The sequence below is a fragment of the Alligator mississippiensis genome, chromosome 7 (assembly GCF_030867095.1).
Source record: "Alligator mississippiensis isolate rAllMis1 chromosome 7, rAllMis1, whole genome shotgun sequence".
Classification (NCBI taxonomy): domain Eukaryota; kingdom Metazoa; phylum Chordata; order Crocodylia; family Alligatoridae; genus Alligator; species Alligator mississippiensis.
Window position 1 is genome coordinate 85,452,009 of NC_081830.1, and position 17,799 is coordinate 85,469,807.

Genomic DNA, 17,799 nt, shown 5'->3' on the forward strand with positions numbered 1-17,799 from the left:
GGGAGGGCAGAGTGAAGAATTCCCCCTCCCATAACAGACACTAATCATTTTCAAACAGTTTCCATAAGCAAACTTTAAATGAGGCCAAGGTGAGAATTATAAAGAACACAAGACAAGAATTTAAAGTTCTTTCTATACATAATTTCTCTTTTGAGGTCCACAGTTTCCCCCTTCACTGAACATACATTTCATTGCTGAAATAAGGGTGAAGGATGACATCATCTCAGATTAATTTAAGAACAAGATGAAAGATGTTATCAAATGACATCTATCACTTTGTAGAAGTATGATCCATCTCTCTAGAGAGCTCTCTAAGTTAAAATGGAACAAGCATGAAGTTTTTAAGAGTCCCACACCTAGAGTATGGGGTGATGGCCAAACACATGGCAACATCATCTAGCATCTGAATACATAGCCGAAATATTACTATGAAACAACTTCCTGAAAACAATATTTATTTTCTGGACAAAAGAAAAAAAAATCTTTAATCCTTTTAAGATTCAAAGCTAAGGAACCACTGATTAATTCCCCACACAGCCTCAAACTGGTAAATCAATTTTCTAGCTTATGTTGTTTTAGAACAAGTTTCCCCTCCAGAAATACAACAAGCACAAAATCCTTTAATTAGATTAGTAACCTTGAATATTAAATACTAGTTTAATACCTAAACTAGCTCAAGTTTAATATATACTGAAACTGCACACAGAAGGAATGGTATTTTTTTGTTTAAAGACAACTAAAGCCCAGCTGGGAATCAGCTCAGGTGGGGAGTTGGATATCTGGATGTTTTTAAATCAATCAAGGCATTTACAAACAGCAGCATCGCTCAAGATTACCTGGCACACATTGATGAAGTCAGGTTTCTCCAAGTTCATGTAAATTTTAACCAGAACTCTGAGCACTTTGTTACGGAATTGCTTATTCTGCATCAAAGACATGCAGAGCTTTAAACTATAAGCCAGCATCCCAGGAACATCATTCTGAAACAAAATCAAAGAGAGAAAGTCTTACTTTGGGCTGTAGCAGACAGTGTTAAAAACAAGATTAAGGAATAAAACTATCCATACTTTTAATGAATATCTTTATGCTGACAAAGATACACATACGTGACTTTAGAACACACCTCTTATTTCCATCATAGAAACTCACAGATCAAATGCAACAATCAGGAAAAAGTTTCTAAAATAGTTTAAAAACACAATTCTACTAGCACTTAAAATAAACTGCTAGGCATGCAATGTGTATTCATCATTGTGTGCATGCTACAGCCCCTTCAAACACCAAACCAAAAAAGCAGAAGCCTCATAACAAGGTAAAAATCACGGTTGGAGTGATGTCACAGAGTCGCATCAAACACCTCTTCCCAATAAACTTTGTCTTTTTAACTGACCCGAAGAAATGCATGGCACAGCTTTACATCAATCCTATCTCCTTAGTTAATTTCCTGATCCTGACAAGGATTTCACAGATTTCAGACATTCAGGCTGGAAGGGACCTTGGAAGATCACTGAATCCAGCCCCCTGCCCCAGGGGCAGGAAGTCAGCAGAGATCATACTTCAGCCCAACATCCAACAACTCCACCTACCGACTCCAGGATGGTTTTCTCAAAGATGTCCAACCTGCGGGTCTCCAGTGCAATGCCAATGGCCTGTTTGTATTTGTGGTCATCCAAACACCGCTGGAACATCTTGTTCACGATCCCTTCCAGCCTTTCGTCGACAGGCTTCTTCTCCCCTTCAGGCAGCTCTGCATTCTCCACACACTGCTTGGTGTAGTGGTCGATGCATTTTGCTGAAGGGAAACATGAAACACAGATCTGTTTAAACTCCCTAGATATTCAAAGGTTCAAGAGAAGTATGAGAAAAGTACCTGAAAAGCTGACATAGACTCTTGGGCCGCTTCCACACAAGAGTGGGCGTTTGTTTCCCCAGGGACAAGAAGCAGTGGCACACCTTGTGCTGCTGCTGCTTGTCCCTGGGAAACGTCTGTGTCACACGTCCTCTGGCACACAGTAGGTTACCCCGGGTGAGGTAGGAGAGGCTGGGGCCAGCAACTGTGACGATCCCAGCAACCTTACCTGGGGGCCTTGGGGAGCTGCAGCCACAGCGATCCTACCACTCAGAGCCTGGTCAGCAGCTGGAATGTGGCTCCAGCTGGCCAGGCCCCAGTTTTGAGCAGCGCACACTGCCCCTTTTTTCGTGCAGGTTTTTTTCGCGTGGGTCAAAAACTGCCCCCACACTGCTACCCTGCAGGGCAGAGAACACCTGAGTGTGTGGTGCTGCAGAACGGTCTGCAGCACCACATACCGCACAGCTTTGCTCATCTGGACGCAGCCTTGGGGAATAAAAGCAGCAGCCTTCAGGCACAATATATGTTAAGTCTACGCATACAGGCAAAACATTTATTGATGACTCAGGAGCCTCTGTCCCACCCAAATCCACCTATGACAGGGAAATGATGGGAATGTGACCAGCATGCGGTCACTACCACAATTTATACCCCACAGGCAAATGATCTTAAAACAGTTAAATAGAAGAAGAGATTTCTATGGCCTGAACTCTTAATTTGTGTGCTAAAAGCAAATGCATTTAAAACAAAAATGAACCTGTGGGTGTGAGGCAATTTCAAACAACAGGAGATTCTGGACAAGTCAGGAAGCAATTCGCAACAGACTTCCCTGCTCCCCTGAAGGCAGCAGTAGAGGAAGGAAAGCAAGCAAGCCAGGGTTCCCAGCTCTTCAAAACCCCTAAATGTCAGCAAGATCAGCAGACTGAGATTAGCTGTTTGAACAATGGACATTCTTCTCTGCCTTTTCCCAGGGACAGGGGCCACCCTCTTCACATGCTTAAGGAGGACCTCTGTCGTGGTGTGAAACAATGAACATTCAGCTTCCTTAATTAAAAGTTCCAGTTACAAAGACAGGCTTCTAATATTCTAGACAGCATTTCACTTCCATACCCTGACACAAAATGTCCATCCATCGCCCACAAAAATACCCAGACCTAATAAAACAGAAGGGAAAACACTAGGCTAAGTTTTCTCTGCTACACATGCAGCCAGGTTTACTGATATTCCTAGGATTACTCTGGCATCAATGATGCTGAGAGGTGGAAGAGGAAAGAAACACTACACAGGTATGTTCATTTGAGTTTGACTAGGAACACCAGGGAGAGAGGTGACTGGAAGAAGAAACTATTTGCTAAATGGCAACGAGGAAAGGCAGTTCTCAAAGAGAAGAAATAAAGAAGTACTAAACTGAAAACAGCAGCTGAAGCATCAGCTTTGATAACTATATGCAGCAAGCAGGAAATTTGGAAGACAGCAGCAAAGGCAAGCAGAGTCTCAAAGCTAGAACAGCTTTCTAGTCAGAGCTGCTTTCAATTACCAATGATCGTCTCCACATATTCTGAGTTGTCGTTGACATTGAAGAGGTCGCCTGCTCCCAGGGCGTAGTTCAGAGATTCCTCAAAGGCTCCCAGGTGATAGAACACTTTGGAAGCAACCAAGGCAGCAAACTGGCGACTCCGGAAGCCCTCATCTTCATAGAGAACCTCGCTGGAAAGGTGAAAGGAAAGAACATCAGTTTAGCATGCAAGGCTCTCCCTATAAGCAGCAGCCAACCAACCTCTTCAGCTAGGCTTGCATTTTTGGGGTGGGAGATCTCAATGCAGGCCCAGGTAAAGTCATACTTTGGGGAAAACTGAGAGCAACAGAACCGAGATCGAGCTGCCAGAGAAAGAGTAGATTTGCTGCACCCCATATTCCGTTTAAGCTGCCCGCCCCTCTGAGAGGGAATATTTCTTCTCTTACATTTTGTCCACTGACTCAGAGATTTCTGCCCAGAAGTCATTGACAACAGCATTCAGCTTGTGAAGAGCAAACTCCTGTGGAGAGTGATAAAAATCACATTAAATAAAGGCTCTTTTTTTGTTGTTGTTGTTGTTTTTAGTTGTCCTCTCCTCAGACCACTGTAACACAGGACAGCAAAAACCCTCCCACCCTGGGAGCCATCTACATCCTCAAGTCACTTTGCAAATGCTCTCTAACCATTTCATCTCCCCCATCAAGAAGGGAAGGATTGTTTAGCCCATTGTACAAGTAGGGACATGGAACCTTGATCCACCTTCCTTTAACTTCAGTTCTCAGCCAAGGGGATGCACCTTTTGAGGTTCTTTCGAAGGAAGCAACAGGTTCCTCAGTCTACAGAACACTCGCACCCTATTTGCAGACATGGTGCCTTGGAAGACACAAGTCTCACAGGGGACAAAGGCTGTCCCTGTGATACTCCAGTACACGGAGTGATGCCATCCTGATGGCAGGCTCCTTATTCTGTTGGTTTGGGTTTCCATGAGGCTCCTAGAGTTTGTTGCCTTTTTAATGGATTTAAAAACATGTGTCCATTCTGTAAACTAAGGTTTCCACAGCCATTTGTTTCTTCCTCCACCAGGGTTGCCAGACGTACTAGTCTCAGATGTACTTGTCTGTTCTCCCCATCCCTGCCAAACAAGAGACATGTGAGCGGAGAAACTTTGGCTCAGTAAAAATTCAGAGTAAAAGCTTCCCAAGAGCATCCCCTGGGACACATGCCAGCTGCTAAGCCCTTCCATCAGAAGAGGTAGGTCCTCAAGTATGGATCCTGCGCTGCAAAGCTCCAGTTTACCCCATGATGGAACTGCCTGGGCCTCTCAGGCTCCTGGCGAGTTCTTTGGCTGGACATAGTGTAGGGGTTACTCATCCTTGTCTACCCATGAAGGCTGCTAAAAATCTAATGCTGTTGTAAAAATCAATGGATATTAAGTATGACTTTGAGACAAGTGGGGTCTAGGAAACACATCTGAACCTACCTTGAGCTGTGGCTCTTCTTCATCCAGAAGGGAAATAATTCCAGCTGCAACAACAACAACAAAAGTAGCATTTTATTTAGGATGCCCCTTTGTGCTTTCAAGAGGAAAATATGACTTAGCCCAAAAACAATATGGTGAAAAGAAACGGTATATTTTTTCCCCTAAAGATTTCAGTTTCTGATAACAGGTCAGATCAGCTGCAGAATTAGACCAAAAATACGATAATTAAAACATCATGTAAATTGGTATGTTAAACTCTGGATTAAAACAGTAATTTCTATGAGAAGTGGAAAAGCATGTTTGACGAGAGGCAGTGCTGGACTGAGAACCCAGGCTGAGTCAGGTACCAGCTCAACCACTTGTGTCAGCACCTTTGGCGAGTCACTTAACTTCAGTGCCTCCGTTTCCCCATACGTATAAAGTTCATCACAACACAGGTTTAGAAAATCCTGGATGAAAAGCACTGTGAGACCTGGGCTTTATCCTCACCCTCATCCATCCACTGCATGCATTATTCAGTCTGCACACGCCACTACCGCAAAGGGAACAAACTGCATGAGGAACTTCATGAAATCCAACAGCAAGTACAAGTTTCTTGCAAATTCAAATACCTCCCAGATGTACTGCAACAGACGCATGGAACGAGCCTCGGACACTTCCTCAGCCCATCCCCATCCACACTGCTGTACACACCACAAACGCACCCAATTTTAAAGTGACCCCTTCAAACTATGCCGCCAGCAGACAGAATTGGGACTGACAGGACAGCTTTTCCCCATCAAGGGGAGGCGATGGCATCTGCAGACTGATTTCTGCTCTGAACGTCTTTCTTGCGTGAAAATGCTGATGACCGCAGTCGGCTATTTAATGATTGCTTTGCTTTCTGACCAGCTGCCTACATGACTTGCATCTTCTTCCTTTTTTCCTTCTCACCCCACTCACAGCTTTCCCTAACTGCTGCCCCCTCCACACTACTCATTTCAGACCTCTTCTCCTCCTCTTCCCTATCTCCAGCTGTCAGTCCTTTATTCATCCCTCTCAAAGACCTGAAACCAGCTTTCATTCCCCAGAAGTTGCACACACCCCTCAATGCTTAAAAAAAAACAGATAAATCTCACCTACTCGGTTTTCAGCTACAATACCTGAGCATCTCAGAGCGATTTCTGTGCCTCTACTGCAGAACCGGCGTAGGTCATAACCTGCTGTTTTCAAAACATTCGCTTCCACACAACAGAGAAAACTGCCTCCAACAAAACGCTGCCTTTTTAAAACTTTACATAAATACTTTTAAGTTCGTTACAAAGTTAACAACCCTGGACCAGCCAGAAACCACGATGCTGCTGTTGTTCTATGGGATGCTTTTCACGGTCACGATGCTGCTGTTGTTCTATGGGGATGCTTTTCACGGTCACGATGCTGCTGTTGTTCTATGGGACCGTTCTAGTTCTCGCTATTGTGTATTATGCTTACTGTCTAAAGCCCCATTCAGATCAGCGCCAAAAGCAGCCTGATCCTTTCAGAAACAACTTGCAGAGCGACAGCGCTGGAGTGAGGGGTGAGGGAGGGAGGCTGTCTGAAGGGATAAGCACCTCACGCTCTGCACACCGCTTACCGACTCCAATCTCTCAGGGGCGACAAAGGAGACAGAGCAAAAGGTGACCCTAGTCAAGAAGCGACTCGTCCCCACCTAGCTCGGCGTTACTCAACTTCTACAGCAACGAGGTCCTGACATGACCCGGCACAACGGCTTCCACACACAACACAGCCGACGTCCCCTCTATCTTTGGCTGCTGACTTCATGGTGCACGTCAGAGACTCCCGATGTTTCACAAGCGTTATAAATACCCCCTAGCGCAGCGGCGCTCAGCCTGTTCAGACTCGAGGCACCCCTCAGAAAACGCCAGCTCCTAGTTTTCACTCATTTTTTGGGCACGGAAAAAGAACCGAGCAGCGTTTTGTTTCTGTCACAAAGAAATCATCAAGCCCGCAACAGAGCGGGATGGTTTTAACGCTCTGGGCTCCTGCGTGAAATCTCTGGGTTTATTTATCTCGCGAATGCCGTTTGCACACCCAACGGTGCAACAACGCGCGGTGCGGTGCCCTGGGCCGCCCTCGAAGCACCTGGATGCGACCCCGGCGCTCGAGTGCCGGTACGCGGGGCGTGCGGGCGCCGGGTGACGCAGCAGGCCGGCGCGGCCGGGCCCTGACTCAGCGAAACGCCTCGCCCCGGCCCGGCCCCTTACACCCTCCTCCCCTCACCGGCGGACGTGATCATGCTGCGGCGCGGCGCGGTGCGCGGGTGACGGCGGGCGGACGGGCGCGGAAGGGGGTGCGGAGCCGCTGCTCGGTGCCGTGCTCAGCGCTGCCTCACCGCCGCTTCCGGCCCGGAAGTGACGTTGTAGGACCCCCGCCGAGGCGGAGGCTGCCCTGGGAGGTGCCTGATGGCCCAGATGCGCCGGGTGACAGGCGCGGAGGTGAGGGTGAGGGGGCAAGGAAGGGAGGAAAGCGCCCGTGTCCCCAGGCCCGCCGGCATTCGGCCACCACGAGCGTCAGGCAGTGCGGCGGCCGCCTGTGTCCCGGCGGGCGCATGCGCAGCCCGCGCGCCAGGCCCTGCCCCCTGCCCAGGAACGCCAGGGGTAGTGCACACATGTGCACATACTTGTGGATGAATGGGTGTGCTTAGTGCGTGCGTGTGCACTGACTCCATGTGTGCACATGGATGCAGTCGGGGTGCGTATAGATATGCACGTGTGCACACGTGCTGCTTGCGTATTATTGCATGTGTGCGTGTGCATACTTGTGCACACGTGCATGCATAGTTGTGCCCTTAAGTGTGTGCATCTGCATACTTGTGTGTGCATATGGGTGTGCCCTTAAGTATTTGCATGTGCCTGCTTACTACATGTGTGCATACATGTGCGTGCCCTTAAGTGTGTGCATGTGCACATATGGGTGTGCCCTTAAGTGTGTGCATGTGCCTGCTTACTGCGTGCATGTGCATGTTCATATGCGCATGCATGGGTGTCCCCTTCAGTGTATGCATGTCCGTGCTTGCTGTGTGCATACATGTGTACACTTGCATGTGTGTGTGCATGTGCACGCACGGCCGTGCCCTTAAGTGTATGTGCATATCCGTGTCAGTTAAAATTCCAAGACAAGGTGCAGCCCAAGCCTGACACTGAGGCCTGTGCCACACGCTGCATATCTTACACAATCTGCTGGGGAATCAGGCAACAAATGTAAACTGGCCACACTTGCAAAGTAATCACACCATAAAAATGGCCATCCAGCTACAAAAAGAGCCAACCAGCTACAAAGTTAGTGCTTGAAAGTGTGTAACAACATTATAGCTGGTTTGGATGTTGTGCACGACAAGAAGCCTGTTCCTGAGTTCTCTCCTCTCCTTACTCAGAAGCTCCAAAAAGAAACCCGACCTAGAGAAGTATCCAGACCAGCATTTTACACTGCCAAGTCCCTCCACCCATCGATCCAGCACTGTTTACAAGGGGGCAGAGTCCAGGCACCCCTCCACTTTTCATGTGGCGCCCCTGTTATCAGCAGAGCACCAGTGCTCGCTCAGTCACGCCACAGGGCCAGTTAGAATAGATCTGATACCCAGGTGGGTAAAGTGAAAACGGGCTGGAAAAAAAAAAAAAAGTGGAAGTTTCGCAAAGTTTGATCGGTGACAAGGTCCTTGACCCTGGTCACGCGCGTCTCTGGCAGGGTCGCTTTCTGCATGTTCCTACCTAGTAGGAAAAAACGTCAGCTTAAAAAGAGCCTAATTTTGCAAGGCTCCAAAACCCACTGAAGTAAACGTAACAGATGCTCAGCAGTCTGCTACGGATCTGGCCCTTGCACCAGCATTAAAATAGTCTCTCTAAAGGGAGCAGAGCAACCCCGCTCCTAAATGATCAGTCCTCTCTCCAACCCTCCATAGCACAATTACTCTGCCACAACCTGTGCTGCACAAGGAGAACCAATTTTTGCCGGCATGGACGGTTGAAGGCAGGTTTCAGGTCAACATCCAAAGGATTAGGGAGTGACTCCAATCCCTATCCCATCCAGCTACTTCAATTCAAGTTAAATCAACTAGAAGTCAAACCAAACCATGTGCACCAGTGTTATTCCAGGGGGCATGAAGACAGACATCAATAAAACAACTACAAATCAACCTTTGGTATAGAATAAATCTCTATTTATTATTTACATCAAGCATTTAATGTAATGCCCTCAAATTAATCTCCCAATTAAATAGTACCTAAAATACCTGCTGCAACTCTAATTGCCTGGTTATGTTAAAAAAACAAACCAAACCATATTTTTCTTCTGTAGCTCAATGGAAAAGCACCTAGGTCCAAATTAATCCTACATAATCCTGTATAACTCCACTGACTTCAATGAAGCTGCATGGATAAAACTGGCATAACAGAGCAGAATTTGACCCCAGTTCTATAGATCTCGTTGAGCTGTCCACTGGGACATACAAGGTTAAGGCCACAGGCATTAACAATACAACTATACTATCACTATTCACGTGATAATAGTGTCACCTCTGTTATAGGACTAATCTCAACATGGAAATGAATGTGCCGAATTTAAACATTTAAGTGATCTGGCTTCAATTTGGAGAAGCGCAGAAAGAATCACACATCTCTTCCCTCCTTCCTCCACCAATGTCTGCATTTGATCATACGACTCGGTATTTTCCACATGTTTGGGATCACATTCACACAAAGCAAGGCCCGGCTTGACAAAGCCTCGGGGCTGGGATGATGTAGTTGGGGCTGGTCCTGCTTGGAGCAGGGGTTGGACTAGATACGACCTCCTCAGGTCCCTTCAACCCTCATTTTCTAGGATTCTCTGATTCTGTATCAACCCCCAGGATGTCCTGTGAGCTGGAAGTGGGTGGCGCTGGTCTGCCTTTACGCACCGACGTACTCTGCTGCTTACTGACCTTCTAGGTTCTTTCTAATCAGGCCATCTCTGCATGGGAAAGCCATCAGCTATACAAGGTGTAATCCCCCAGTGCGAACGCTCTCGGCATAAGAGGGTGGCTTTTTTGGTACAGTCCAAACCCTTCCCAAGCAACTGTAATCTGAACCAAAAAGAGCCACTCTCATAGCACAGAAGGGGAGGTCACACCAAGCCAATTCGAATAGCTTAAATCTGTAACTTACTCTGGACTGAAAAAGCATCCCCCCCAGAGATGAGACCTCCCTGCCGAGCCCCAGACTCTAAACGTTCTCTAATGGCCTGTGTTATGACACAGGATTCACCGAGCCACGGGACAAAACCTTGCCATCAAGGGTCAGAGCTGTCTCCTATTCCCACCGCTCTTCTGTTGCTCCTGGTCCTCACCCGTCTCCATGCTACTTCTCTTCCGTTGACCAGGCACCAGCACAGCCCCCTGGGCAGCAAGCTGCCCTCTCCCAGCAGAGCCACTGGAAGATCACAGAGCGGTGTCCTGCTCCCATGCACACTAGTTAACCCCCGTTCTCCCAAGTCCCTTGCCCTCGGAGCACTTTGCAAAGGTTCATGAAACCTCACCACTCCCATGCAAGCATCACGATCCCCCACCTTGACAGGGGGGAAACTGAGGCAAAGAGAAATTAATGTTCGTAGTTGTTAGCAGAGCCAGGTAAGGAACCTGGGAACCCCCCCAATGCCCCAGCCCCATGCTCTAAGCAGCAGATGGAGCAATGCCTAAGGCACCTTGCTGTCATGAAGGAGGTAGTCGATTTTCAACAGACCAAGAGTCGAGGGGGGTCTAGGACTACCCAAATCTTGCTGTTAGCAGCCATCAACAGAAAGGGGGGGGGGGAACGTAAGTTGGGGGAAAAAATCAAAGCAAAATGGTTACAGGTGCCTACTCAAACAGAAAAGTTGTCCAGCTGGTCTTGAGGACCGCTAGAAGGGACATAATTGTGGAGCACTGGTCCAAGCCAGAGCCTGACCACATACAGCCCTGTCACAGGGAGCCAGGGCAGCCAGACCCGGGCTCACACCCAGCAAAGTGCACTCACCAAAAGGACACATTTTTCCATTGCATTTGAAGTCTGGGTATTGCTAGTGTTGCTAGAATCCTCTCTATGCAATCAAAACAATGAGTCGCCAGGCAGATTAAAAATATCATCTTTGAAACTACGAAACACCTAGATTTCCTTTAAAAAGTCAGCTATATTAAGTCACATCTTAATGGGATGAATGGACAGGCTGGTCCTCAAGGCAAGACAACCATGATGTTGCTGGGCTCACAGTTAATTAACGAGGGAGGCAGCCATCATGCAGCTCCCCAGCATAACGACATTCATTCACGCAGTGGAAACACTGCAGATGCTCTCGGGCTCACCCTGCCTCCAGTGCAATCTGTGAAGGGACTACTTAGCACCAAAAGTAGCAGTAGGGAATGACCTGGCCTCATGGCCAGGAGACTCGTGTGACACAAGCGTGCTTTGCACGGTATGGCCGTGGCAACCCCTGCTGTTCTTCACCCGCCGACCGGCATGTCTGCCGGCTCATCTATGGAAGTAAAACACACGATCGTGATACTTCGTGCAGCTCTAGTGCCTTTTTTTCCCCCTTGCTGTTCTTTTCTAAATGGAAAGGAGATTGAAAACAGGATTTCTTAAGGGCACATGCTCCATTCACGGACCTACTGATTCACTCTACATAGCACCAAAGCACAATGACTCTGACAGGTTCGGCCGCAGCAGGGGTGGAGGCAGGGGAAGCTCTCTCGTTGGGACTCTGGAGGCTGTTCCTTGCTACAGATGTCCCTTGTCAAGTGAGGGAAGCAGCTTCTTCCAAAGAGCTGTGTGATGACTTCCTTGCTGAACCAGGCTGTCCTGATGCTCTAGGAGCCGTCCCACATCTAAGCGCCCGTGCCTCCAGTGTCGTCACAGATCCCATTGGGCGACACGCTGGTCAGAGCCAAGCCCTCCTCCGGATCCTGCAGCCCATCTACAAGGGGAAGGAGACAGAGTCACTGCGGGAGCTGTGGGCAGCAGTCCCGGTTCCTACTAACCTCCTCTTTGCAAACGACAACTGATCATTTAAATAACAGAGCCGCAGCAGCCGCCTTCATGGGAGCCCAAAATTGTCAGTGCCTTTTGCGATCGCCCCTGCTTCCTAAAGCAGGGGTTCATGCTCCAATGCCAACTCACCTGGACAGAGCTTTCCAGTCCCAGTCTTGCAATCTGATCCACCCTAGGACAGACAGCAGGGTGAGGATTTCTCTCACCCCATCCTCTTACCCCTTCACTTTTCAGTGGTAAAGCACGTGCCTTAGTACTACACAGGCTGGGCAATGCTGTGGGGCTCAGGAAAGCCCCAGCTGTAACACTGCTGCGTTAATTATTGTAATGATGGGACCCCTCAGGTGGCGGGCATTAGAACTGGTCCCCGACAAGGCAAAAAGAAATGAGTCCAGGCTCCCTCCTAAGTGAGTTGTAATGTCTGGCCAACGGGGTCCCCTGCAGGATGGGGACACTGCCAGGCCATGCAAGAGGTGCAGGAAGTCTGCTTGAAACTGTGTTTTCAAAGAGCAGCCAGTGCAGTCTGGAGCAGGACTCCAAGCCGTTGCGGAGAAACCTGCCGTTAACAATGCCCAGGGAATGCGGCTGGCTAGCAATCACCGCCAGGAGTAGCTGAAGACAGAAATGCTCCCACTGGGTTTTAATAGGAGCAAAGAAAAGATCTGGAGGAGCAGAACGGCTCCCAAGACAGAATCCCGCTTGGTCCCTTTCCCTTCCAAGCCCTATCACCCAGGGACAGGGGCAGGGTGGCAAGTCACTCGCTCCTGCTGTGCAAACGTGCATGAACAAGGGCAGGGACATGAGAAAGGGGGTGGAAAGAAGGCACAACTGGCAGCATGGGCACCGGTGGGAACAGGCATGAGCTCCAGTGTGCAGGCAGGGGGATTAGTCCATCATCCTGCAGCACTCAGAGACACGAAGAGCTGAGCACTCACATAGTGGTGCTGTTCATTTACCACGTGCAGTTTAGGCGTGGGGTGGCTGATCCACTGCCGCAGCACACCCAGCACTGTCTGAAGGCTACTGCAATCGCTGCTGAGCACAAGCAGCTAGAGGCGTGTAGCGAGGAAGCCCGTGTGCTACCGAGAGGGTCTGTCAGAATTGCAGCTAAGGCTGGGGATGGCAACCGGGCTGTGCCAATGCTCCTGCTGGGACTGCAACCCAGAGATCCCGGACTAGAGGGGATTCTCCTCAGGGAAAGCAGCCAGCAATTGGTTTGGGAATCAGAGCCAGCTAGAGCTTCTCGAGAAGGCCTTGTGTGTTAGAGGGAGCACTCAGCCTCACAGGGGAGACTTGGGTCCCAAGGCTTGTCCTGACTGACCACTGCTGAAGCTGGAAAAACCTGGGAACATGGCCACGGGACAAAAGCAGAGCTGCCACGTATCACAAGAGACAAGTGTCCGGGTTGGGACGCCCCTGCTGGGAACCCGGCGGAGCGGAGCATACCCTCGGAAACGTGGTTCCCAGTCACTGAACGTCCTTTCCTTCGGCTTCTCCTGCCCCAGGGGAGGCACCGCAGGAAGGCAGGGAGGCTCCGCTTCTCTCTCTCCTTTCCATCTATGAAATAAAAGAACATCAGCACTGGGGGACGAGGCCCCCTCAGATCCTTGCTAACCCCAGGGGGTCATCGGCCCATCCTGGATCATGCATAATACAGCTGTAAACCACTGCGAAGACGCTACTTTTGCCATGTTGCATCCTAGGTCACACCCCAGAGTCCATCTAGCCCAGCACCCTGGCTGTCGCAGGGGCACAGCGGGGATACTAAGGTAGTGGGGCAGGATGTATCCAGACCGATCCACCCCCTGCCCTCCTTTCCCTTGCAGCATCCACCACTCATTCTTCAACCTCAGAGCTCAGCGGCTTGGCTCCGTGCATGCAATTCACTCATTCAAGTCATGGGGCAGCCCTCCGAGCTCTGCATCGGACGCTGGAAACAATCCCCCCATCTGGCAGTTAACCAGCACGTGCTGCGGCTTGCCAGTTTCCAACACTGAGAACTTTCTAAACGACTGCTGCCGACGAGCAGGTTTGCCTGGCACTTTGGACCGACACAGCGGCTGTTAGCAGCCTGGCGACACATGGGGAAGCGGGTATTTGGTCATCCGTGCACGCGATTCCCAGCACTAACAGGTTAAGCCAGGGACCACCGATCCGCAGGTGGAAACCTCGCTCCTCAGTTGTCATGCTTAGCCTCTGCCATCCCTTCTACTGCTCCCTGCCATGCCGATTGCTTAATTTCCAGCAGGTCTCTCCACCTCCCTCCCCTGCAGCCTCCAGCACTGAAGGCCTAGGAAGTTCTGATTCAGAAGCCGTGCCCCTCGCTCCTACGCTCAATAGCGACTGATCTGTCCAATTGGCTCAATCCCTTTGTGAATCTGGCGAAACTATCAGCTCCTAGCACACCTGGCAGCCACGAGCTCCACACCTGGACACGCCAGGTGAAAAAGAAATTGCTCGTTTGCTTTAAACTTTCTCCCTACCAGTTTCATTTGGTGACCTCTTGTTCTTGTGTTTAGAGACAGTCTGTAATAAATCCCTAGTGACTTTCTCTTCACCATTTTCCACATTGTAAACCCTGCTCAAGTTCCCCCTCAAGCATTTTCCCCTCTCAAGCACTCTCCTGCACAGACCGCAAGGAGGAAATGCCACAAGCCAGCACCCAATGCCTCCCCACCTGTGCCACCATCCACCCCACTGACTCCTGCCCCTCTCCCACACACCAGAGTGAAAGGCCGTGCCCTTCACCTGCACGGCAGAAGAAAAGGAAACATGCTTTCCTGCCCCTGTTCCCACCCGCCAGCTTCTCCACCACGGAGGAGAACTAAAGGAGAGGGAAAAATAAAGCCCCTGGGCACAGAGGTGAAAGGGAGTGTTGGAAAAAGCAGGAATTGGCAGAAATCAAGGCTGGCCCCTCTCCGAGGCCTCAGGAGCCATGGAGACATAATGCAGATGAAGGGCCACGGGGCAAGGGAGGCAGGGGGAGGCTTGCAAGGAGCAGAGCGTGCAGGCGGGGGGAAGCATGTGAAAACAAAGGGGAAAGAGAAGCAGGGAGGGAGGAAGAGAAGCTGCCAGGAGAACTGGAGCAACGGTGGGAAAAAAAACAGGCTGCACCGGGCCCAGTCCAAGAGGGACGCGAGCCCCAGGCCATTCACCCATGCCCCAGCGATGGGAGGGAAGAGTCCGACTGGCTGCCACTGACTTGCACACACATCCTTGCTTTCCCATCACTGAGCAAGCTCTGTCCTCAAAGCCAGCTGGGCTGGTGGCAACAGCGGTTCTGGCCCTGGCTTTATAAGCCCCAAAAGAGCTACCCAGTAAGATGCACCCCACGTCACCCTTTACAGGGGCACACCAGCTCTGTAGCCTCTCCTTTATACTGCAGTGCACAGCGGCATCTACCCCGGGGGGAAAGCAGCAGATGACATCAGCTGCGCCAGCACAGCAGAACCAGCGTGTGCTGCGGAGGACCCTGGGACTAGCACTGCATTATTGTACCAGTGCCCCTGCCAGCTCCACTGCAACAACCCCCAGCACCCGCCGTGCGCTCCCACCCCACCATCCTCCAGTGCTCCCCTGTGGGACACCACCTCCCACGCCAAGCAGGTGTCCCCAGTGCAGTGGCAACGGACCAGGGGATGGGGAAGAGGGTGCAGCTGGAGACCCTGACAAGGCAGGTCCTGCCCTCCCGGCTCCCATGCAAAGGTTCCCCTCACCCCACCACTGAGCTAGCCCTTGTGCCCAGGGGGGCTAGTACCCCAGAGTGGGACTTGGAGATGAGGGTGGGCAACGGATGGCACTGCAGCCATTACAGGTATGGGGCAGGGCAGGGTGGGGGGCAGTCTAGGACAGCCCTTACAGCCTGCAGGGCCAGAGAGGGTCTAGGACAGGCCCTACAGCTGGTGGGGCTTGGGGCAGGGCTGAAGATGGCACCACAGCCCCCCACCGGACGGGCTGTCCAGGGCCGGGGAGGGTCCAGGGGCCTCAGGGCGGGGCTGGCACCACAGCCCAGGGCAGGGGCAGGGAGGGTCCAGGACAGGTGAAGGGGCTCAGGGCAGGCCCAGGGGGCTTGGGGCAGGGCTGGGGATGGCACCACAGCCTGGGGCAGGGCCAGGGCCAGAGCAGGTCTAGGATGGAAGTGAAGGGATGGAGTCGCTGGGGCTGTCCAGCATGGGGAAGGGCCCAGGGGGGCTCGGGGCAGGGCCAGGGAGGGTAGAGGGGCTCAGGGCAGGGCAGAGGAGGATCCAGGGGGATCTGGCAGGGCTGGGGAGGGCAGAGGACGGCGGAGGGGCTTGGGGCCGGGTAGAGGAGGGTCCAGGGGGGTTCAGGGCTGGGCAGAGGAGTGTGTAGGACAGTGGAGGGGCTCGGGGCAGGGCAGAGGAGGGTCCAGGGGGGCTCAGGGCAGGGCAGGGCAGGGCAGGGCAGAGAAAGGTGTAGGACAGCAGAGGAGCTCGGGGCCAGGCGGAGAAGGGCAAAGGAGGGTCCAGGGGGGCTTGAAGCCGGGCGGAGGAGGGTGTAAGACGACGGAGGGGCTCAGGCCAGGCGGAGGAGGGCAAAGGAGGGTCCAGGGGGGCTCGGAGGAGGGTGTAGGACGGCGGAGGGGCTCAGGCCGGGCGGAGGAGGGCAAAGGAGGGTCCAGGGGGGCTCGGAGCCAGGCAGAGGAGGGTGTAAGACGGCGGAGGGGCTCAGGCCGGGCGGAGGAGGGCAAAGGAGGGTCCAGGGGGGCTCGGAGGAGAGTGTAGGACGGCGGAGGGGCTCAGGCCGGGCGGAGGAGGGTGTAAGACGGCGGAGGGGCTCAGGCCGGGCGGAGGAGGGTCCAGGGGGGCTCTGGCCGGGCGGAGGAGGGTCCGGGGGGCGGCGGTACCTGCGGGGGTCTGCGCGGCGGCGAGGGCGGCGCAGGCGGCGAGGCGGAGCGGGCCGGGCTGCGCGGGGCGGTAGGCGGCTGCCCGCACGGCGCCGGGGGGCGCGGGCGGCGGCGCGAAGGCGGCCCGCAGCAGCGCCTCCAGGTGCCGGCGGTCGCGGTCGCGGTCGGTGTCGGTGTGGCCGTCGGGCAGGAGCAGCGCGCCGAGGAGGGCGGGCGGCGGGGCGGCGGGCAGGCGGGCGCGCAGGTCGCGCACCACCTCGCGCAGGCGGCGGCGGCGGGCGCGGCGGTGCAGGGCGGCGGGCGGGCAGAGCAGCACGAGCAGCGCGGCCCGCAGCGCCCGTTCGCCCGCCCGCCGCGTGCCCGGCCCCGGCCCCGGCCCCGGCTCCTCCGCCGGCAGCTGCAGCAGGTCGCGGGCCAGCGCCGGCAGCGCCCGCCGCGGCGGCGCCTCCTCCCCCGCCTCCGCCTCCGCCTCCGCCACCAGCAGCACCGCGCCCGGCCCGCCCCGCCGCGCCAACAGCGCTCGCAGCTCCCGCAGCGCCGGCTCCTCCATCCCCGCGCCCCGGCCCGGCACGGCCCGGCCCCGCACAGCACGGCCCGGCCCCGGGGGGCAGCGCTCGGGGCGGGGCGGGGCGGGGCCGGCTCCCTCCGCTCCGGGGAAAGGATCCCACGGGCCCCGCCGCCCCCGCCCTGCGCACCTGAAATCTCCGGGTTTCTCCCTCGTTGAGGCCCCTCGTAACGGGGGCGGGGACACTCGCCCCAGCCTCAATCGCCACCCCCGTCATTCCCGGCCCGGCCCGGCCCGGCCCGCACACCGCGCTCCGCACCTTCATGGGCCGCCAAGCCTTGTGGCAAAACCCCCGGTCCCGGCGCAGTCAAGACAAAACCCCGCTTTTCCCAAACAAGTGCACGGGCAGCCCCCGACGTACACCAGTTCAAGTTACGGCTCACACTTAGTTTATAAACTGACACCCACTTTCAGACCTCAGTTTCAACTTTACAACGCTTGATCTGACACCACGACACGCCAGTGCACACATGTGCTGCGTCGCCCACCTC

The 17,799-nt window shown here is 53.1% G+C and overlaps 2 protein-coding genes across 3 annotated transcripts in view; both read right to left on the bottom strand.

Moving 5' to 3' along the window:
• PSMD1 (proteasome 26S subunit, non-ATPase 1) overlaps positions 1–7,228 on the bottom strand; it is a 114,456-nt gene extending 107,228 nt beyond the window's left edge. The window contains exons 1-6 of the mRNA XM_006264155.4: positions 7,105–7,228; positions 4,846–4,889; positions 3,812–3,885; positions 3,387–3,556; positions 1,587–1,792; positions 837–980 (exon numbers count right to left, since the gene is read on the bottom strand). Coding sequence (XP_006264217.1) covers positions 837–980; positions 1,587–1,792; positions 3,387–3,556; positions 3,812–3,885; positions 4,846–4,889; positions 7,105–7,120 — 654 coding nt within the window. The 5' untranslated portion in view covers positions 7,121–7,228. The remainder of the gene's footprint in view (positions 1–836; positions 981–1,586; positions 1,793–3,386; positions 3,557–3,811; positions 3,886–4,845; positions 4,890–7,104) is intronic.
• Positions 7,229–9,018: 1,790 nt separating this feature from the next.
• Positions 9,019–17,388, bottom strand: C7H2orf72 (chromosome 7 C2orf72 homolog). 2 transcript variants are annotated; one of them, XM_059731236.1, is made up of 4 exons: positions 16,744–17,388; positions 13,326–13,436; positions 12,009–12,051; positions 9,019–11,805 (listed from the first exon to the last, which is right to left on the bottom strand). In XM_059731236.1, exons 1-4 carry the CDS (start codon positions 17,291–17,293, stop codon positions 11,742–11,744), a joined length of 768 nt encoding a protein of 255 aa, XP_059587219.1. In that variant the 5' UTR covers positions 17,294–17,388; the 3' UTR covers positions 9,019–11,741. The 2 variants fall into 2 exon arrangements, with proteins under 2 accessions (XP_059587219.1, XP_059587220.1); XM_059731237.1 differs by lacking the exon at positions 12,009–12,051 and having other exon boundaries at positions 16,744–17,375.
• Positions 17,389–17,799: the final 411 nt, after the last annotated feature.

Bases quoted from the DNA above. Each gene is read 5' to 3' on its own strand.
- C7H2orf72 (XM_059731236.1), bottom strand. From the start codon at position 17,293: ATGGAGGAGCCGGCGCTGCGGGAGCTGCGAGCGCTGTTGGCGCGGCGG. The intron at 12,052-13,325 runs GTATGCTCCGCT...TGTCTGTCCTAG, and splicing joins TGGGAACCACGTTTCCGAGG to GGTGGATCAGATTGCAAGAC. The intron at 11,806-12,008 runs GTGAGTTGGCAT...TTCCCCTTGTAG, and splicing joins GACTGGAAAGCTCTGTCCAG to ATGGGCTGCAGGATCCGGAG.